This window comes from Gopherus evgoodei, chromosome 3 (genome assembly GCF_007399415.2).
Source record: "Gopherus evgoodei ecotype Sinaloan lineage chromosome 3, rGopEvg1_v1.p, whole genome shotgun sequence".
NCBI classification, from domain to species: domain Eukaryota; kingdom Metazoa; phylum Chordata; order Testudines; family Testudinidae; genus Gopherus; species Gopherus evgoodei.
The window spans coordinates 23,957,504-23,980,763 of NC_044324.1; the positions used below are offsets into that span (position 1 = coordinate 23,957,504).

At 41.5% G+C, this 23,260-nt stretch overlaps 1 protein-coding gene across 3 annotated transcripts in view; it reads right to left on the reverse strand.

Annotated features, from left to right (window-relative positions):
• Positions 1-23,260, reverse strand: part of RCAN2 (regulator of calcineurin 2) — a 185,946-nt gene that overhangs the window by 59,683 nt on the left and 103,003 nt on the right. Inside the window, exon 1 of one of the 3 annotated variants that reach the window (XM_030555274.1) lies at positions 6,059-6,358. The exons of the other annotated variants lie outside the window; for them this stretch is intronic. Within the exon in view, the coding sequence (XP_030411134.1) occupies positions 6,059-6,145 (87 nt within the window). The 5' untranslated portion in view covers positions 6,146-6,358. Of the gene's footprint in view, positions 1-6,058; positions 6,359-23,260 lie in introns of those variants that run through there. 3 annotated transcript variants of the gene reach the window in all.

Below are 23,260 nucleotides of genomic sequence, written 5' to 3' on the forward strand. Positions count from 1 at the left end.
TGCAAGTAATGATGGTTCTAGCCTACAACTGGGTAACAATTTCCAAAGCAAACCCCAGCACTGAACACCTGCTCAGCACATGCACTAGGTGTCGGCATGGATTTTTTTCCCCTAAGTTCAGTCACAGAATCATTAACTGGTTCCTCATTAGCAGATTTTGTTAAGACCCAGAGTAGAATTGTGCCAGCACAGTAATGCATGTTGGACAATCCATAGTTGAATTAATTAGGGGAGCATCTACGAAGCGTACAAATGTATTGGAAAATCCCAGATGTTACCAAGGAGCCTAAGGGAATTGGGCGTCCATTGAAATTTGGTGGGGTTTGGTGCCTAACTCCCTTAGAGTCCTTTGAAAATTCTAGCCAAATAATTATATTCATGAAATGTAAGTGCCACGTTGGTACCTATACTGAGGTGGCTCAGACTCTGTGGTGCTGATGATTAATTCTTCAATGTACTGAAAATGTGTCATCTTCTGGGTCACTACATAATCAAGGTGTGTCATTTAATAGCCTAATTGCATGATATAACTGACCTTATTGTATAAATGTTACACAGACAGACCCCGGTTATCGGTGGGCGGGATTGAATCGGGGACCTCTGGAGCTTAGTGCACGAGCCTCTATCACACGAGCTAAAAGCCCATTGCTTCTTAGCTAAGGCTGCAGAGCAGATTCATTTGATCTCTCTCTTTCTCTCCACATGGTCTCAATGCCAGTAGATGGGACGGGACACCACACCCAGAAGGTGTGTGGGTTACATAAACACCACACTTCCTTGGACTAACACTTTTCTAGCAACACATTCTAGCGTGCTATTGATCTTCTTTAGACAATGGGCAATTTATAGTCAGAATAATTATCACTCCTAAAAGAGACTGCTCCTGTGTGACCTTTAATGGAAAGGGAGACTGGGGGAGAATATAAAACTCTCAATCTTGTTCTTAACTTCACATATGTTCCATAGTTTCTATAACACCTCTGAGAAACACTAATAGAATGGCGTAAGAGTGCTAAGCATAATGCACCTGATGTTCACCACCTGCGGCTCTCATTGACTTCAACTACAACAGTGAATGCCCATTTCCTTCAAGCCAGGCACAGTGTGAACACATGCAAGTGATGCTGTATGTCTTAAAACCTACTGAAAGCAAACTCAGAGAGAGCCTTGTCACATCACTATTCCAAATAACTTAACATTGTGACTGAACCCATTGCTTCTTTGGAGGTTCTTTACCATGAGTTCTGTAGCCTCTACACAATGGTCATCTGGGGAACGACAATGCTGGAAAGGGAAACATGCAGCATCCAAAAGAGCTACATCTTAGGTGCCTCACAGTGCTTCATCCTGTGCTAACAGCAGGCACCCCAAACCATACTGCTGTGTCAGTGGCTGAGAGTCTGGCTTACCACAGGAACTGAAATAACAGGGCAGAGCCCGAAGCACCAGTAGTAGCCCTGCTGTTTCTGGGGCTCCTGAGAAACAAGCATAAAGTTCTGGGCTATCAGTCGCTTTCCATTTACACAATCATTCCCACACACAGAAAGCAGCTGATTATTTAGAGGTTGAACATCTGTGTTGATTTTGTACCTCTTTATATTTACAACCTATAATCAGCTGGCAACTGGGATTTTATACAGAGAACCAGATCTCAGATTACCCAACCTATAAACATATGTAAAACATTTATCTTTACAACTCTCTTATTTTAAGTTGAACTCTAGCATCTTGCTTGTATGTTCAAATGTAATCTTCACATCCTGTCTCCCCAAATCCAAAGTGATCCTGCTTTTAAAACATGAACTGACAGTGATACAGATTGCTTTCCAGGTCAAAAGAAAGAGGCTTCCTAACCCCACCTTTGTTATTTATTATACTTAATCAAGTCTTATATAAGAATAGGTAACAGGCATATACACATTCCCTCGAGCTGAGTTATTGCACTTGTGTTCAATTCACAGATGATTTCAATGCAGTAATTATATTTCTGCTTGATTTCTAACAACTCTGCCAACCAGAAAACAGCTATCAGACATAAAAGCACTCTAAAGAGAAATTATAAAACAGTGCTGCAATTCTCATGTTATCTGGTTTTTTTCTTAAAACGTCATTTCCTGGAGACATGAGATTATGTGACCATCTCAGATATGCTTACAAAAACACAGTCCCCACAATTGTGTGGCAAAATCTGAAAACATGAACTCTAAAGACTCAAGAACCAGAAGACAAATAAAGACTCGTAATGTATTTATTATATAATAATCTCACAATTTTTAAGACCACCACACAGGGTTTGGGAGCCTGACTCTTGATTTTTTCAGTGCTTGGGGTTGACAACATGAAAATGAGCAGTGATACTCTGCCCTTCTAGAATGCCTTTCCCTTGGCTACCTCAAAGCCCTTTAAAAACATTAAGCCTCCCAGCATCCCTATGAGTTAACCAGTTTCATGACTGGAGAAAGTGAGGCACAGAGAAAGTAACTGACCTGCTCAAGGCTGCCAAACAGATGAGTCTCAGAGGAGAACCGCTATCACTGTCCCTGCACTCTCTGAACGTCACAAGTCTTGAAGTGGTGTCAGACCGCTAGACTTTCCAAAGGGAGAGCAGGAAGGGAAGGGCAAAACTATGGCCTGACCCTCTCTCTGCTTACATCCAATAATAAGCCGGGCTAGGAATATGCACACTGTACCTTGTCTAAATGCAGACAGCACACCTGGCTCCAATGTGCATTAGCCCAAAGTCCCCAGAGCAGGTCAGAATAGTTCTCCCACTACTGCATGGCCCCTCTTTGCTTCCTCCAAGTGCACAGTATGGGTTAAATACAAAACAATGCCTGTTCTGCATATCTGGCCGAGCTTTTTCCTATCATTGAGATACCTTCCATATGCCATACTGTACCATATCTGTAGTGCACACAGTAGGCTCATAATCCTTTATCATTAATATTTATTATTATTTGGATTGTGTGGTGCCTAGAGACTTCGATCAGGGATTGGGCCCCCATTATGCTACGTGCTTTACATAGATGGAGTGAAGAGATTTCCAGCCCTTAAGAGGTCACAGTCTAAGAATCTCTCATTTGTAACTTTAAAAAAAGACCTTTCATTTTTTATACTACTCTCTCTTTTCCTTCTTCACTGATGTCTGAAATCTCTCTTTCAGAAATAAACAAGATTTTAATTAATAAATTTATTTTTTGCTTTTGTAAAAATATCTCTACAATAAAATGAGAACCTGAAGGCATTAAAATAAAGTAGAATTCTCATTATACAACTGAATTGTGTAACTTCAAGAGCAGAACTGAGTTTGACGTTTCCATGACTAGTATTTGTATTTACCTATTTTATCTATCTTGATATCTGAGCACCATAAATTTTGCATCAGGGAAACGGTAACATCTGCATTAGCCTAATCTGTTCTCTGAAATGTCATATTTATTATTCAGAGGACCAATTTATACGAAACGAAGCGGACAGGTAATTTAAACCTGTGATTGGACAGCTTAGTCTATTCACCATCGCTCTCTGGGCTTCAATTCAACTCTATAACTGTGCGTTTAAATGAAATGAGATGGGGGCTAGGTTGACACCACCCAATTTCCATTGAATGTAACAGGAGTCTTATTGCTAAAACTTTCCTCACTGCTATGGAAGACTGACTCCTAAATTACTATTAGCCGATATTGCAAAACCTAATAAACGACCACAAACCTTATAAGAAAAGCGCCATCCACCACTATGTACAAGTTATTATTGAGATAACGTGCCTTTCGGATACTGAGAGAGAGAGTTCCCTACAGTCCAGGGTTCAAGTAAACAGCAATACAATAGCAGGCCATCTTGCAATGCAATAGTTTAAGCCACAGAATTTCAGGAACACAGAATTTCAGTTTCCCCCTTTGCAAGTCAACTTTAAAGCATTAATGGCATTGGAAAAAAGGTGGTGTGCCTGTGTTTGCCTCCCCCCACCTCGCTCCCCGAATCACCATGCCCATCTGCCCCCAAAGTGATTTTTTTTAACACAGAAATACTGGAATGTCAAGTCCTATCTATCTGAGTTTTATGCTGATGACCATCCCCATAGCGTCCTAGATCCTGCTATGTAAAAATTAAAGGCAATAGCGAAGTCCCTAGCAGAACTAAAACATCAGTCTCCCCTGTTTTTGCTAGAAGCTTCCTTGGAGGACCAAACAGCAGCAGCAGCAGCTTTCTCCACCTTTTAAGTGTCAGGAATATACATTTTTTAATGAAGAGTCTTTTCTCCCTGCTCTTTGTTCCGATATTTGAGTTAAAGAAGTTTTTAACAAAAGCAAACAAAAAAAGTGCATCTAAATAGTCTGATGCATAATCCCTTCCCCTCTCAATTGCTGAATTGTGGACCCATGTGCCAATTCCTTCAACATCTCCTTAACCAGTTTGCTCTCTCTCACCCCACATTTCTCAGCCATTCTTCCTGCATGATACTACTCATGTAGAGTCTAATCCAACTGCTACTGAAGTCAATAGGAGTCTTTCTGTTGACTTTTATAGGAGCTGGATTGGGTGCTGTCATTATTGTAGCACAAACAGGCTCTAAAAATAGCACCATAATTTAATTCTGTAAGGTGTTAAATGGCACAGTTCACTCTCTTGTGAGTCCCTGTGAATACTTCTGAAAATTGCAAACTTCAGATCCATGATGTGCATAAGAACAATCAAACATGTCCGTATGCACTGCATCACTTCAACTACAGGAAACAGGTCACCGCTGGCATGAGTGTTGTCAAGCACACCTGAAATACGCACCAGCAACTGGACTTCCTGAATCTGTTTGCAAACTGTAGTAAAGAAAGCTATTGCACTTTAAAAAAAAAAAAAAAAAAAAAAAAAAGCCTTTTGAATTAAACAGCCTCATGCTGGTAACACATGAGCACCTATGCAAAATGCACATAGTACCACCTGACTGCACATTAACAGAGCAATACAATGTTAAATAAAGAGCACAATCTGCTGGAAAATGACTAATGATCAAATTCTCAATTCTTTACTCACGCTGGTGAGCAGTTACTCACACAAGTATGTCCTATTTACTTCCATAGGACTACTTGTGGGGGTAATTTAGAGGAATGGATTCAAATTCTTGCCTTGAATTAGCACAGACCCTCCCTTTGTCCTCCTCCACCTTCCAAAACCGGAGGCATAGTGCACTGTATTCAGTTGTTTGTATCTGTGTCCTCTAAATAAAATGCTACATCTCGCTGCATTTTACCTCTGAGCTCTTTGAGATGATTCGGGAGAGTCACACTTACAATTCCTCTTTCAAAACTTAATTTGTTGGGGTTCTCTTTTGGTAATATAAGAATAAATGAAAACGATAATTAGTATCATCAGGGAGCAATTACCCATGACTATTTGACAACTACTGCAGAACATCAAGGATGACTAGTACAGCATATTAAGCCTTAGAATCAAGCATTGGTTTCAAGTCATTCATATTATACGTAAGTTGCCCAGCTTTTTACATACAGCTACATTGCTGATGCACCAAAAATACTCGCTACACATTTTAACCCTTTAATACAATGTAATACTTGATTTGACTCTAAAAAATGAATCACAAAGACCACAATAAATTGCTGCTACCCAATTGTGTGAAAAAACTAAGCCATTTAAAGCTAAGACACAAACCAATGCACTGTTTCCATATCTGAATTGTCAAGCAGAAATTGGTATTTATGACAGCTTACAGCTATGAAAGCGACATTGGATTAAAAATACCTTTGAGAAATTAAAAATGAGTCATTTTTTGTTACCAAGATGAAACATGCAGACTTCAGTAATGCAACATATTTCCTGTATCATTAAATGGTAAACAGAAGGCGGTTTTGTTAGCGTATCAAAACCTGATGAAAAGCAATCATCTGCCTCTCTCATTTGATGTAATTAAGATATCCATGCATGGCATGTGTTTTTACTAGAATCTCATCTGCCTACTTCTTTAAACTGTTCTACACCAACTCCTATTACTCTCAAGGCTCTCACAGGAAGGATCTGTAACAAACTGATTGCAGGTGCATACCTTAACCTCTTGATTGGTAAAAATCTCCACATCCACCACACAGGCAACCAGAGTGGAGACATCACAGTCCATGCTACGGGCTGGCATCCCCCCCTCTTGTACACAAAGAGTTAGGCAGCCTCAGAGTTACGAATAATTAGAAAGCCTGATTCAGTATGGCTATTGAACAGTCCAAAATTCTGCTTTCAAGGCTGACGACAGCCGTAAGCCTCTGAAGCAGACTCCTTGCACTGAACTGAGTCACTCCTTGCTTCTGCCTAGTGCACCCAACTGAGCCAGCACAGCCTAGTAACAGCACTATTCCACCTCTCCTGGCAATGACATCACCACAAAGACTGACATAAGCTAAATCTATTTTTTTTTCAACCCTTTTATCTCCAGGCAGCGCAGTGGATCAAATTGAACATGATTATGTGCTAAGTCTGAACTCAGACTGAATCAATTCAGGCAGAATTCGCTGGCAACTGAGTCATAGCTGTTGTTTCAGCCGAGTGCTTATGCTGCCAAAAAAAGATCTTCTGACACTGAAAGCGCCACTCTGTGTTTAAATTAATTCAGCATTGAACACGGGGACGGAAGATTTTATTTACTCTACCTTAAAAATAAAAAGAGGGAGGGGGAGGAAAATGAGGAAGCTAAGGTTTTTGTATGTTACTGTACTGTTTATGCTAATATTATGATGTAGATTTTTTTTTTAAAACAGCTGCATGTTTGTATTGGAAAAGCTACAGAATACAACCCATTGGAGTGGAAGGTGGTCCAGCCACCTTGCAAGAGGTGACATGCACATTGCAAAACTGGATCCAGTATCTGTACACACAGGTAGCAATAACTAAAACCAGATAGTTATAAGGGCTGGCTGTATGCGAACAGGAATTTGGCACCCTTCTCAAAAAACAACCGGAAGGAGATACACTCTCTTCAAACTAGGACTCTTCACTGGATCACCATAATCTTACCCATCCTTACAGTCCTGCCTTAATGAACATACAGGGGCAGATCTTCACCTGGTGTAAGTCAGTTTAACCCCTTTGACCTCAGTGAAGGAAAGCTGATTTACACCTTGTCGGGGGTTGAAGTCCAAACCGGGCAACAGAGTCTAGTGGTGATGGTCTGGGCTGTAACACCCAGTGATGAGAGTCAACAGCCAGGGATAGGGGAACCCAGGCCCCCCTGCTTCTCCAGGTTCCAGCGTAGGACCATGTGAATAGTAGCTCAAACATGTGACCTTGGTGCAGGTGCTCTTAGGACAGTTCCCAGGGCTGCTTCTTCCAAGGGCTTTGGTTCCTCAGTCAGTGATACTGGTCTGTTTCGGGATTCCCCCTGGAGTTCTCCCTAATCCCGCTCCAGAGAAACTTCCTCTATCAACCGTGCCCTGTTGTTCCCAGTGTCTGTGGGGCAAAGGGCCTATGGCGGCTAGGCAGTGGGGACTGGTCTCAGCTTTGTAGAGTCTCAATGGCTTCTTTGCAGGAGCTGGCAGTGCACAACTGCTCCCCTGTTCTGTCTGCCCAGACAGAGCTGAGCTGCTCCCTTTTGAGCCATGCCTCTGATGTGAGCCTGGCCAGCAGGTGTGGCTGGGTAGGGCCTTTGGGGCCCAGAGCTGTTTAACTCTCAGCGTGCACCCCATCACATACCTATAAGAACATAAGAACGGCCGTACCGGGTCAGAACAAAGGTCCATCTAGCCCAGTATCCTGTCTGCCAACCGTGGCCAATGCCAGGTGCCTCAGAGGGAGTGAACCTAACAGGCAATGATCAAGTGATCTCTCTCCTGCCATCCATCTCCACCCTCTGACAAACAGAGGCTAGGGATACCATTCCTTACCCATCCTGGCTAATAGCCATTTATGGACTTAACCACCATGAATTTATCCAGTTCTCTTTTAAACGCTGTTATAGTCCTAGTCTTCACAACCTTCTCAGGTAAGGAGTTCCACAAGTTGACTGTGTGCTGCGTGAAGAACTTCCTTGTATTTGTTTTAAACCTGCTGTCCGTTAATTTCATTTGGTGACCCCTAGTTCTTGTATTATGGGAATAAGTAAATAACTTTTCCTTATCCACTTTCTCTACATCACTCATGATTTTACATATCTCTATCATTTCCCCCTTTAGTCTCCTCTTTTCCAAGCTGAAGAGTCCTAGCCTCTTTAATCTTTCCTCATATGGGACCTTCTCCAAACCCCTAATCATTTCAGTTGCCCTTTTCTGAACCTTTTCTAGTGCCAGTATATCTTTTTTGAGGTGATGAGACCACATCTGTACACAGTGTTCAAGGTGTGGGCGTACCATGGATTTATATAAGGGCAATAATATATTCTCAGTCTTATTCTCTAACCCCTTTTTAATGGATTCTTAACATCCTGCAGAATATCTAACACACTGGGGTCCATGATTAGAGCTGCTAGTCAATCCAATAACACAAATAAATAGACTATCACCTTGTTGATGTAAAATATAAATGATAACAAATCCCATCGTTTGTGGCAATATTTCAAGCTGGCTTTTTTTGTTCCTGGGGTTTTTATATTAAAGGGTGGATAACGTTTCGTATCTGTGCTGATCCATAAATAACATCCACTGCTGGCATGTCTGCTCAATTGAAACTGTTTTTGTTTTAAGTCTAAAAGCAAGATTCCAGGATAAATCAGGCTCACAGACAGAAAAACAATGAAATTCAAATTAAAACACATTTTGGGGAAAATAAATAGTTCTGTACCAAAATGCCGGATTTGAATACCTGCAACAAATCGTCACTCCAAATCCATACAGTCCAGTATCCTGTCCATTACAGGGCCAGCACCAGATACTGTGCAAGAAATACCATGGTAGTTAATTATAGAGTAACCTGCTCATAGATTAAGTTTCTTCCTGACCTCCATAGTTCATGGTTAGTTTATGCCCTGATGTATAATAATTAATACAACCTTCTAAAAATGTACCCTATCTAATATAAGGAGGATGTCCTCACTACTACAGTTATCTGCTCCTTTTCTGAATTATTCTAAGTTCTTGTCCTCATCATTATTATCCTTTCTTATTTGTACTGTGATAGCACTTGGAAGCCCCAGTCATGGAACAGGACCCCATGGCATTAGGTGCGAAACAAACACAGAACAAAAAGACGGTCCCTACAACAAAGAACTTGCAATCCACGTATAAGGCAAGAGAAAATGGGTGGATACAGCCAGACAGAGACTGGGGAGCAGAAGGAAATCAGTGAGACAATTTTAGACAGTATGACTGGCAGCAGTCTCAGCACACCAGCCGTTTAACCACTGAGTTTTATTGTCTCTGTTGTCATGATTCCTACTTTTAAGAATGGAGGACAATAGGGTGGCTTTGTGGATGTTTACAGGGAGCTCCTCCCAGGCATGAGGGCAGCATGGCAGAAAGCATGAAGATACTCATTGAAGACTGGCATTATTGGCTGATCCCAGGAGGGAGTTGGTATTTTGATAGCAAATGAGAGATGATAGGCAGAATAGGGATAAGTCATGGAAGGCCTTGTAAGTGAACACAACGCCCTTGTGTCTGATATGGTGGAAAAAGGAGAGCTACAGGAGAGAGGCAAAGAGAGTGGTGATATAGTCAAAGCGACAGGCTATAAATAAGATCTTTACAGCAGTATATTGAATGGATATGAGCAGGGCACAACTGGATTTGTCAGGGCTAGAGAAAAAGGATGTTGCAGTAATTGAGACATGAAATGATGACAGCCTGGACAAGAGTTTTAGATGTGTGGATAGATAGAAAACATGAGAGATCTCTCTAGAGATATTATGCAGAAAAAATAGGCAAGAGTTAGCCTGGATGTGAGGATCTAGAGAGTGTGCCAAGTCGAAGATGATGCCCAGGTTATGGACCTGAGTGACAGGAAGGAGAGTGTATTGGCCACAGTGATCAAGAAAGATGAGGGGGCAAGATCTTATGGAAATGAGTTCCACGGGTTATACGTGGTGTAATAAATTGTTTTCTCTTAAAAGTTTTAAATTTGTTCCCTTTCAATTCCACAGAATGTCTCCTTGTCCTTCTATTATGAAAATCAGTAAACAGGAGTTCCAGCTGACCTTCTCTATCCTGTTATTTAGTTTTGTACTTCTATCATACCCCTATTATACATTTTGTCTCTAAATTGAACAGTCCCAGTATTTCACTCCATCCTCATAAGGGCAGCTTTCTATGCCTTTAATTATTTTAGTTTCTTGTCTCTTCTTGCCTATTCCTAACACAGTCAAACATCTTGTATGCTTTTTGAATACCACTGCATATTGAAATATTTTTACTGAGCTGTCTACAGCATCACCCAGACTTTTTTTTTTTTTTTGGCCAAGTGGTTACGTTAATATAAAACCCAGCAGGGTTTATGAGTAATTCAACTTCCTTCTTCCAATGTGCATCACCTTGCAGATGTTAAAACTAATTTTCATCTTCCATCATGTTCTGCATTTTCCCAAGCTTTGTTAGGCCTCTCTGAAATTCTCCTTAGTCTTGTCTAGTCTTAATTAACGTAATTAATTCCAGATCATTACTATATTTACTTCAGTTTGTATAAGAGTAAAAAAATACTTACCAATGGCTTGACAATATTTAGACTTCCACCACCAAACTCCCACAACCAACTATGGCCAGGTAACAGACACCATAAGATTTTAGCCCCTACTCATTTAACACACAAACTCTCCAGATCTCACACTTCCGCTATTCAGAATGGTGATAGTAACTCAAGAGGACAGAGGCATCTCTCAAGTTGGCTTGTTCAAAGCCACTGAAGGCTTTACAGTGCAACATCTTAAACTCCATCTGGAAACCACAAGGCAGCCAATGTAATGAAGTCAATGGAGTTGCACCCTCTTACCAGATGCTGAATGAGTCCCTCTGTCATTTCTCCTAGTTCCTTCCCAAAATGTTTTGATCAGTCACTTAAAGTTTCCCATAAATATTTCTTGCTTTGCCCATCATAAAAATTGTGCATTGATGTAGATGGGCACCATGTGTGGATGCATCAGGGTGAAAATTAAAAGAAAATGAGACCACCTATGAAACTAGTCTGGGAAAGGGCAGTCAAAAGATTGATGTTTTTATGAATGCACTTACGAAATCATCAAATGGGCTTTAAAACTTGCAGTATTGCTGAAAACTCTAGGGGTCCGATTTTCCCCCCACATACACCAGTGAGACTCCACGGACACTAACGGAGCCATTCCTGATTTACAGCAGAGTGAGAAAAGAATCATGGCCAAGACTTCAAACAGAAGAGCTTAGACAACAAGAAACAATGGAAGATCAGCTCGTTGGGACAGAGACCATCTTTTGGGCCTTGGTCCATGACTGGGGCTCTTTGGCACAATTGCTATAAAAATAATAAATAATATGAAAAAATGATCACAGTTGCAATTAAACCATAAGTTGATAAACATAAGCAGTGCCTAGAGGGCTTAAGACCTGAGGCAGAAAAGTGTTTAGTGCCCTCAGCTCTTATTGAAGTAAATGGGCCAAATCCTGAGGTCCTCAAATAAACTGTCCCTGATTTGGCCCTATGGAAGTGGAAGGCACTCAGCATCTCTGAGGAGGTATCTGTATCTTCTTATATCCGGTTCTCAGTACCAGTATCAGAAACATAGTACATGGGAACTGGAAATATCTGCTGTTGATCATTCATGAACAGGCGCAATGGGGACTCTCTCAGGATGTGAGAATAGTGCACATTATTATGAATGACAATAATACTATGGTAATGCCTAGGATCCCGCAGTCCTGGACCAGAACGCCATTTGCTAGGCACTCCACAAACATAAAACAATAAAAAGGTCCATGCCCCAGCTGTTTTGAACGGAATCTCACAAATGGATCATGGAGTTCTTCAGGTGTGTGGCAGAGCACACACTTAAGGATTTTTTCCCCTCCCACTCACTCACTGCAAGGGCCATGAGGGGAGAGCAGAAGTTCATCAGGCTCCCTGGCTTTCCTGCACATAGGAATAGACTTTTATAAATGTCTGTTGTTTTCCCCCCAAAAAGTCCAATAATATAAATATTAAAAATACTCCGGCTTTATCTAGATAAAATAGATAGTAGATATAAAATGTCAGTGTGTGTGTTATAAATAGCAAAACAGTGAACTGACCCCATCTTGTAATAACTCATACTGATTTTGTGATAAATGAAGGAGGAGTAGCTCCCTTTTACGGACACCCAGTAGATATAAAATCCCTCTTAAGTAGCTGTTCTCTACTTGCTTTACCTGTAAAGGGTTAAAAGTTTCACTGCGATGCATAGGTAAAAGTGAGTGGACACGTGGCCAAAAGAGCCAACGGGAAGGCTAGAACTTTTTAAAATTGAAACAAAACTTCCTTTTTGTCTGTCTGTTATTCTCGGGGAGACAGACAGGCAGCAGTTATGCTGTGTGACGCTTGGGCCAGGTATGAAAAATCATCAGTATCATACTTAGAAACCACTCATCTAAAACCTCAGAAATATAAGTAGATCAGGAAATGTCTAGGAAGACATGATTAGGTTTATCCTTTTTATTTCTTTATGGCTTGTGGATTCCTCTGTGCTAATCCCAAGTGCATTTTTCTTTTGCTTGTAACCTTTAAGATGGACCTCAAAACACTATTCTTGATGCTTAATTCTTGTAGTTGCTCTTTTTAAATCTAGCAATAGCCTGAGTTCTCAGATGTATTTTCTTCCTTTTGTTTTTTTAATAAAATTTATCTTTTTCTTAAGAACAGAATTGGATTTGTGTGTCCTAAGAGGTTTGTGCATGTTGTTTAATTAGCAGGTGGCAACAGCTAATTTCCTTTTGTTTTTCTTCTCAGCTCTTCTCTGGAGGGTGGAGGTGTGTGAAAAGGCTTGAGGGTACTCCACTGGAAGGACTTCCCAAGTGCCCCTTCCTAGATTCTCAAAGAGGTTTTGCACTTGGGTGGTGGCAGCATCTACCAATCCAAGGTCAGAGAAAAGCTGTAACCTTGTGATTTTAATACAAGCCTGGAATGGCCAGAGTGGGGAATCACCCTTGGCAGATGTACTGTTTATTGGTAGGCAATGGTGAATTTTGCTCTCAATTTCATTACTTTTCTTTTTCGTGCAAGTCTTTCGTTGTGGGCAAGGACATTTAACTGATTCTTCTTAGAAGTTGGCTACATTCTTTAGGATCAGGATGTGAGGACAGTATGTTCTTGTCATCCATAAACACACACCTCTGAACCACTCTTGAGCTTTTCCAACACTAAAAAGATGGGTTCACTGTTGGCTAAAACACCACTCCAGAGACCCTGCCCCACCCATATTCCCAAACACAGTGGCCAGCGAACGTTGCACACAGAGTTATTCAATTAAGTCTCCCTTTAGGTTGCTACATGTGGATTCTAACTCTGCTGGGATATGACTTTTTCCTAGGCCAAAAAGCTTCAGATCCAAGACCATTAGTCAATTTTCCAGGAATGTTGTAAATGGCTAAAACCATAATAAATTAGGCCCTGGAAGAAACCATCTGTATGGGACTACTTTTGCTCTAAGTTTTGAAATATTATCAAGCTTGCACAAATTTCCAGAGGCGAGATATTTTTACAGGAAGACCATCAATAAAGAAGACATCAAATAAAGCATCTCTGAATTTTTTCAGTGATGCTAACTAGATAAATTGTATGTCAAATCTAAATCTTCTCAGGCCAGAATATATTAACTGGAATTTCATGGTAAGCGAGCAGCAGCTGTGTATCCAGCACCTACAATACCATCAATCTTTGCCAGCTGTGACTGTCCCTCCATCCAAAGTTCCATTGAATTGTGGCTTGACAAGAACACTGAAAAAAGCCTCTCTCTGCTCTGCTTCCATTTGAAACAAATAATCATAAGGCTTTTTGAGTGTCTCAGCTAGAAATGCTTGGTACTTCTAATCATGAGGTTTTGAGATTTATAACAACATTATAGAATTTTGACCAGGGGAAAAAAAAATATAAAGCTTAGTCAATGCTAAAATGATCTCCTGAAATTGATAAGTTTTTGACTGCAGGAACATTATATCTTGCAAAATCCTTAGCTACACGATGCCTTGGCTGTCCTTGAATTTTGGAAAGGGAACCTTTATTTACGGTAAGAAATGTTTAGCTCTTTTACAGCTCAGGAAATTTGTTATGAGAGCATTTATAGCTCTCCAAACCTACTTTTAAGATGATGAGGGTGGGGAGCAAGAGGAGAGGGGAAAAGAAATCTGGTAGTCCAAGATTAAACACACACACACACACACCCCAAGGAGAAGAGGCCCTCCAAAAAACAGATGAGCAACATTTTGTTAGGGACTGCAACTACCGAACACATAGTCTTTATCCAAAATGGCGTATAATGCAGGGCCCGAATCCTGCATATTACATGCCTATATAACTTTACACACGAGTAATCCCAGTGATTTCTGGACCATGGGCAAGTCATTTTGCCACTCTGTGCCTCAGTTTCCTCATCTGGAACAAAGGCATGATAATACGGCCCTACCTCCCAGATGTACATATTAGCCTTCTAATCTACTGGCTTTTCTGTTTCTTTTCATTTTTACACAACTCTTCAAAAGAAAGGAGATCAAAGCACAGTTAACTCAACCTGTTCAGCATGCCTATGTACAAGTTCACTCCGTAATACCAAAAGCACATAAAACTGAGGGGCTGCCTAAAAGTGAAGTGAAATCAAGGCCAGACCTTGGTTTTATGGGAAACTGTGCAACACATGACATATAGCACCTCAGGCAGATGCTCTCACCTTTATACCCCTCCCTCCATGTGCCAACTACTCTCACAGCCTCTCAGGGGGCTGTGAGAGTAGTTGGCACATGGAGGGAGGGGTATAAAGGTGCTTGTAACAGCAACAGAGTTGGAAGGATTTTGTACGAAAGGGAGGTCAAATGGGCTTCAGGAACTGGGGACAGTGGGGGAAATGAGCTAGGAGTCTGCAGCAGGCCAACAGATGGGAACGGTTCTGGGTCGATGGTGGGAGGGACTGTTTAAAAGCAAGGTCTTCCAAAACATGGAGCACTGTGTGGAAACACATATAGCCTCCAAGGCTAGAGCCAGCCCTTACTGAAATCATGAAAAGAAGTTTATCTGGTTATGTTCCTAAAAACTACAGGTTTCAGAGTAGCAGCTGTGTTAGTTTGTATCCAGAAAAAGAACAGGAGGACTTGTGGCACCTCCTGTTCTTTTTGCTAAAAACTACAGTTACTACAAGCCATGGGTCTGAATACCTAGAATCCTGAGTGCTCAAAATCCAGATGTGAAATGTTACAGCTCAGGCTCATCTCTACATACAAACAGCCCTACCGTCTCTTACCTTCCAGTACTCCAGGTCAGGATTCTTGTTTACCCCAATTCAGTTAAAACTAATGACTGAAACAGCTTCAGGAGCAGTCTCAAACCCTAAGGATATAAACTAGGAGTCATAGTAGGTAAAAAGCTAGTCATTTGGTTAAGGCACAGGTGACTGGGATTCAAGAGGCCTGGGTTCAAATCTGGGCTGTGCCACAGACATCCTATGTGACCTTTGGGCAAATTATGCAGGTCAAGGTATTCAACAAGAGGTCAGCACACCTTTCCTGAATCCTTTGTCTTGTTTTGATTATAAGCTCCTTGGGGCAGGAACTCTCTCTTATTGTATATTTGTTCGGTGCCTGATGTTGGTTAGGGTCTATGGACACCACTGTAATACTCCTAACTAAACAATAATTCATGTATTTATATTATTTGTCAAATTCAAATTTATTGATGAATTCTGTTAATGACTGGGGATCTAATTTTGTTTAAATATTTATTTAAAATCACTTCCATTTACTTTTGGCTTCTTGTGGCTTTGTGTCAGCCCTACCCATTAAGGACATTTATTTAAGATCTTTTTATTTTCATTGTCCTTTGAGATGCTTTCCCAAGGCAGAATGCCCTTGACAGAGGTTGGAATACCAATGCTCTCAGCTGTGAGAGACCTTATCTTCTAACTGCAGCTCTGCACAGGATATGCAGGTGAGAGATTTAATGGCCCTTCTGAGAGAAAACAGTGCTTACTGACAAGCCAGCAAAATCAAGCCAGCTCAAGGGAAAAAGATAAACTATCAGACAGGATGCAGTCAGACAGCAAATAACACCTAATGAATCAGTGAAACAATAAATATAATGCTGCATGCAGTCATTGGTTCATTGCCCAAATATTTTAAAGGGGAAGGGGAGATGAGGGATTTATTAGTTTCAGGCATTCTTAAATGCAGATATTCACTTATCCCACTGCATTCATGAAAAACAAATTGTTCCCACTTTACATTTAGCACCATCAGCTATTCACCCTCACCCCCATTCAAAGCACAGGGAAATATCTGCCCACTTAGAGAATTACAGATATAACCGCAGAGGTTTTAGATTAGTGTTCAGAGCACAAAGGGATATTAGATGACTTGGGAACATGTAATGGAATATAAAGCTTTCCCAATGGCTCCGAAATGAGGTTTGATGTTTCAGCCCAGTTCTAAGTGGAGAAGCATTTATATAACACAAACTGCTACCTGAATGACACTAAATAGCAATGTTATTGGCAGTCTCAAAGATTCCAAGGCCAGAAGGGACCGTTATGGTCATCTAGTCTGACCTCCTGTAAAACACAGGCCATAGAACTTCCCCAAATTACTTTTCCAGAGCAGATCTTTTAGACAAACATCTAATCTTGGTTTCAAAATGGTCAGTGATAGAGAATCCACCATAAGAACATATGAATGGCCATACTGGGGCAAACCAAAGGTCCATCCAGCCCAGTATCCTGTCTACTGACAGTGGCCAATGCCAGGTGCCCCAGAAGGAGTGAACCTAACAGGTAATGATCAAGTGATCTCTCTCCTGCCGTCCATCACCACCCTCTGACAAACAGAGGCTAGGGACACCATTCCTTACCCATCCTGGCTAATAGCTATTAACGGACTTAACCTCTATGAATTTTTTCTAGTTCTCTTTTAAATCCTGTTATAGTCCTAGACCTCACAACCTCCTCAGGTAAGGAGTTCCACAAGATGACTGTGCACTGTGTGAAGAACTTCCTTTTACTTGTTTTAAACCTGTTGCCCAATAATTTCATTTGGTGACCCCTAGTTCTTGTATTATGGGAACAAGTAAATAACTTTTCCTTATTCACTTTCTCCACATCACTCATGATTTTATATACCTCTATCATATCTCCCCCTTAGTCTCCTCTTTTCCAAGTTGAAAAGTCCTAGCCTCTTCAATCTCTCCTCCTATGGGACCCATACCTAATAATTGTAGCTGCCCTTCTCTGAACCTTTTCTAATGCCAGTATATATATTTTTTGAGTTGAGAAGACCACATCTGCATGCAGTATTCAAGATGTGGGCATACCATGGATTTATATAAGAGCAATAAGATATTCTCCATCATATTCTCTATCCCCTTTTTAATGATTCCTAATGTCCTGTTTGCTTTTTTGACTGCTGCTGCACACTGCATGGACATCTTCAGAGAACTATCCACAATGACTCGAAGATCTTTTTCCTGATTAGTTGTAGCTAAATTAGCTCCCATCATATTGTATGTATAGTTGGGGTTATTTTTCCCAATGTGCGTTACTTGACATTTATCCACATTAAATTTCATTTGCCATTTTGTTGTCCAATCATTTAGTTTTGTGAGATCTTTTTGAAGTTCTTCACAGTCCGCTTTGGTCTTAACTATTTTGAACAGTTTAGTATTGGTCCTAGGACTGACCCTGGGGGAACACCACTAGTTACCCCTCTCCATTCTGAGAATTTACAGTTAATTTCCACCCTTTGTTCCCTGTCTTTTAACCAGTTCTCAGTCCATGAAAGGACATTCCCTTTTATCCCACGACAGCTTAATTTACATAAGAGCCTTCGGTGAGGGACCTTGTCAAAGGCTTTCCGGAAATCTAAGTACACTATGTCCACTGGATCTCCCTTGTCCACATTTGTTGACCCCTTCAAAGAACTCTAATAGATTAGTAAGACACGATTTCCCTTTACAGAAACCATGTTGACTATTGCTCAACAGCTTATGTTTTTCTATGTGTCTGACAATTTTATTTTTAACTATTGTTTCAACTAATTTGCCCAGTACCGACGTTAGACTTACCGGTCTGTAATTGCCAGGATCACCTCTAGAGCCCTTTTTAAATATTCGTGTTACATTAGCTATCTATCTTCCAGTCATTAGCTACAGAAGCTGATTTAAAGGACAGGTTACAAACCTTAGTTAGTAGTTCTGCAATTTCACATTTGAGTTCTTTCAGAACTGTTGGGTGAGTGCCATCTGGTCCCGGTGACTTGTTACTGTTAAGTTTATCAATAAATTCCAAAACCTCCTGTAGTGACACCTCAATCTGTGACAATGCCTCCGACCTGTCACCCACAAAAGCCAGCCAGGTTTGGGAATCTCCCTAACATCCTCAGCCGTGAAGACTGACGCAAAGAATCCATTTAGTTTCTCCAAAATGACTTCATCATCTTTAAGTGCTCCTTTGTGTCGCAATTGTCCAGGGGCCCCACTGGTTGTTTAGCAGGCTTCCTGCTTCTGATGCACTTAAAAAAACAATTTTGTTATTACGTTTTGAGTTTTTGGCTAGATGTTCTTCTAACTCCTTTTTGGTTTTTCTTATTCCTTTTTTAAACTTAATTTGGCAGTGTTTATGCTCCTTTCTATTTACCTAGAATTTGACTTCCACTTTTTAAAAGATGCCTTTTTATCTCCCACGGCTTCTTTTACATGGTTAAGCCAAGCCACAGTGGCTCTTTTTTAGTTCTTTTACTGTGACCTTTGGGAAATTGTTCTAATGGTTAAATTACTCACCATTCAAATCTTATGCCTTATTTCCAGTCTGAATTTGTCTCGCTTCAACTTCTAGCCATTGAATTGTGTTACATCCTTCTCTGCTAAATTGAAGAGCCCATTATTAAATATTTGTTCCCTCTGTAGATAAGTACAGACTGTAATCAAGTCACCCCTTAACCTTCTTTTTTTTTTTTTAAACAAACAGACTGTGCTCTTTGAATCTCTTGCTCTAAGGCATGTTCTCTAATTCTTTATTATTTCTTGTGGCTCTTCTCTGAACTCTTTCCAATTTATCAGCATCCTTCTTGAATTGTTGTTACCACAACTGGACACAATACTCCAGCAGCAGTTGCATCACAGCCAAATATAGAGGTAAAATAACCTCTCTTCTCCTACTCAAGATTCCCCTATTAATATATCCTAGGATCACATTAGCTCTTTTAGCCACAGCATCACACTGAGAGTTCATGTTCAGCTGATTATCCATCACAACCACCAAATCTGTTTTGAGTGCCACTGCTTCCCAGGACACAGTTCTCCTATCCTGCAAGTATGGCCTACATTCTTTGTTCCTAAATGAATACATTTTGCCATATTAAATTTGCGTTCACCCAGCTTGCTAGTGATCAGATTGCTCTGAATCTGTGACCTGTTGTCTTCATTATTTACCACTCCCCCAATTTTTGTCATCTGCAAACTTGATCAGTGATGATTTTATCTATCTTTTCTTCCAGTTCATTGATAAAAATGTTAAATAGCATAGGGCCAAGAACCAATTCCTCTGGGACCCCTGGAAACACACCCTCTCAGTGACAGTTCCCCATTTACAATTGCATTTTGAGACCTAGTAGTTAGGCACTTTTAATCCATTTAAGGTGTGCCATGTTGATTTGATTTTTTTTTTGTTAAGCAAAGTGTTGTTAGGTACCAAATCAAATGCCTTATAGAAGCCTAAGTACAAATCTAATAGAAGAGGCCAAGGACCAAGCAGGTTGAGGGCTAACTGCACCTGTGTCTCCTGTTCTGATCTCTCTGAGTGCACACCCTTCAGGTTTTAGGCCTCTTGGCTCCCCTTGTTCTGGGATGGAATCCAGCAATTCTCCCACTCTTAGGGCTGTGCAAAAGCCGGGGCTACCATACCCTGTGTGCCAAACATGATTGCTCAGCTGCAAATCTTCCCTTCAGGAGCAGTGACCGATGGTGAATACAGTGACCCAAAACAGCCTTAATCAAACAAAGTGTTGTTTATTCTCAACAGAAAGAAAAAAAAATAACAAAAGAAAAGGGCTTTTAATCTGCAGGCTTATCTGTTTTTCTCAGACACTCCAGTCTCTGCAGACATGGAGTCAGGGCAGGTCAATGCTTAAAACACTGCACCGGTGCAGCTGTGCCACTATTGCGCTAAAGTGAAGATGCTCCTACACCCACGGTGTAGTTAATCCACCTACCCAGGAAGCAGTTGCTACGCCAACAGGAGACCCTCTCTTGTCAACACAGTGCTGTCAACACCAAGGGTTAGGTCAGTGTTACTGTGTAGATCAGGGGTGAGGATTTTTCACACCCCTGAGCGATGTGGTTATATCAATATAGGTCCGTATTGTAGACTTGGCCTCATTCTACTCCCCAGCAGTCTCTGCTTCTCTCTTCCCTGGTCTTTAGGGACTGACTTTTCATCCAATCCCACAAAGATTTTGTTCTAGTTTCCTGCCTGGATTCTCCACTCTCTGTGCCAAGCCCTGCTGAAGAACTCAGCCTGGTCAGAGGTAAAAGTTCAAGGCAATTGACACCTGCAGTATCCTTTAAGTACTGGTAATTGGGCTATCTGAAGTGATGGTCCCCTTTTGTGTTCCGTGTGACATTATTGACATGAACTGGAACCATATAGATCATTGTTGCAACCAGAGTCCTGTAGTGGCACCAAATCTTGTATAAAGGGGGTCAAATAGAGTGTCGAAGACAAGGTTATGATTTGCTGGTTATGGTTATACTATCTGTATATGTGTATCATTTTTGTAGTTGAAGTTATGAATATTGGCTCTATACTGTCTGTATTTCAAACTTCTGCTATGCTTCTCAGTGACACCCCAGACAAGTTGGTGTCAGCTCTGCCTACCCTGCTTAATGGCCCATTAAGGACCATCAGCTATACAACTGACCCATTGAGAGAAGGCAGATATGCCTTGTAACTCAGCAAAGTATGAAGGGACTTGCCCATGTGACTCTAGACTCCATTTTGCTGTAATTTTCCACAGTAAGAACTAAGGTGTTCTTATACCTGGAAAAGACTATAAAAGGCAGAAACCTCATCTCCATCTTCTCTTCAATCCTCTTCTTACCTCCGGAGGGACTTTGCTACAAATGGAAGCTCTACACCAGGGGTTGTCAACCTCTGGCACGCAGCTCGCGAGGGTAAGCACACTAGCGGGCTGAGCCAGTTTGTTTACCTTCCGCGTTGGCAGGTTTGGCCAACTGCAGCTCCCATTGGCCGGGGTTTGCCATCACAGGCCAATGGGGGTGGTGGGAAGCCGCGGCCAGCACATCCCTTGCCTGCGCCGCTTCCCGCTGTCCCAATTGGCCTGGGACGGCCCTTGCTTTACACAGAGGACTGATGACCCATCCCAGTGGGGGACGTACTCCAGAGACTTGATCTGAGCCTCAAGTTACAAGCTACAAGCCTGAACCAAGAACTTTGCCATTGCTGTATGTAATTGATTCCATTTAACCAATTCCAGCTCTCATCTATATCTTTTTCCTTTTATGAATAAACCTTTAGATCTTAGATTCTAAAGGATTGGCAACAGCGTGATTTGTGGGTAAGATCTGATTTGTATATTGACCAGGGTCTGGGGCTTGGTCCTTTGGGATTGAGAGAACCTTTTTTCTTTTACTGGGGCATTGGTTTTGATAACCATTCATCCCTATAACGAGTGGCACTGGAGGTGATACTGGGAAACTGGAGTGTCTGAGGGAATTGCTTGTGTGACTTGTGGTTAGCCAGTGGGGTGAGACCAAAGTCGTCTTTGTCTGGCTGGTTTGGTTTGCCTTAGAGGTGGAAAAATCCCAGCCTTGGGCTGTGACTGCTCTGCTTTAAGCAATTTGTCCTGAATTGGCACTCTCAGTTGGGTCCTGCCAGAACCAGCATCATTACACCACAGGTGAAATTATCCCCTTGCAATCCTATAGCAAAAGAACACCATACTTCTCTATGTCACTGGGAGGTTGCAAGGATAAACCAATTAACATCTATGAAACACTCAGATACTAAGGAGGCCCTTGAGGAAGTCCACCAGGATTTCAATGATTTCCACCCTGCCATCAACCTCAGCCTGGACCAGTCCACACAAGAGATCCACTTCCTAGACACTAGAGTGAAAGCAAGTGATAGTCAGAAACACAACCTACTGACTGCTACACTTACCTACATGCCTCCAGCTTTCATCCAGACCACATTACATGATCCACTGTCTACAGCCAAACTCTAAGATACAACCGTATTTGCTCCAATCCCTCAGACACAGAGACAAACACCTAAAGGCTATGAAGGAGGTGGTTGTCCTCCTCCCAACCATTTTGTCTGGAGAGAGGCAGATGCCTAACGCATTCTTGCCAGAAATTACTTAGGTGCCTAAGCCACCCAACTCCAGGTGAGTGGTTCCCAGCTGTGGATCACAGGCAGAGAGAGGTGCCTCGTTGCATCCCAGATACATTCCCCGAGCTTGCTGAGAGGGGTAGGGCATAGGACACATGCCTCACATCGGCGTCTGCCCCTGGCTAGCACCTGTGCTGGCTTTTGTGGGTCTCAGTCAAGGGTATGTCTGCATTGCAATTAAAAACCAGCGGCTGGTCTGTGCCAGCTGATTCAGGCTCACAGGGCTCAGGTAACGGGGCTGCTTATTTGCAGTGTAGACATTCAGACTTAAGCTGGAGCCCAGGATCTAGAACCCTGCGAACTGGGAAGATCCCAGAGCTCGGCTTCAGCCTGAGCCCAAACATCTAGACAACAATTAAACAACCTCTTAGCCTGAGCCAGCGGGCATGGGCCAGCTGTGATTTTTAATTGTAGTGTAGACATACCTTAAGAAGCATCTCTCTCCCTATTCATTGTACAGGGAGCCTAGACATCTAATTTAGGCTTTATGGATTCCATTGTTGTTCCAATGATTTTTCTAGGCATCTGTGACAATCAGGTCCAGACACCCCAAAGGAAGGACAGAGGGTCTGAACTCCAACGAACAAGCAATTGAATCAACTGGCTGTAGACAATATTGTTGCTTATAAAAATATATGTCAAATAAAGGTCTTCTATGAAAATTTAGAATTTCTTGAGCTTGACAGCCATTATGATCCTAATATATATTATGGAGATATACCTATCTCAGAG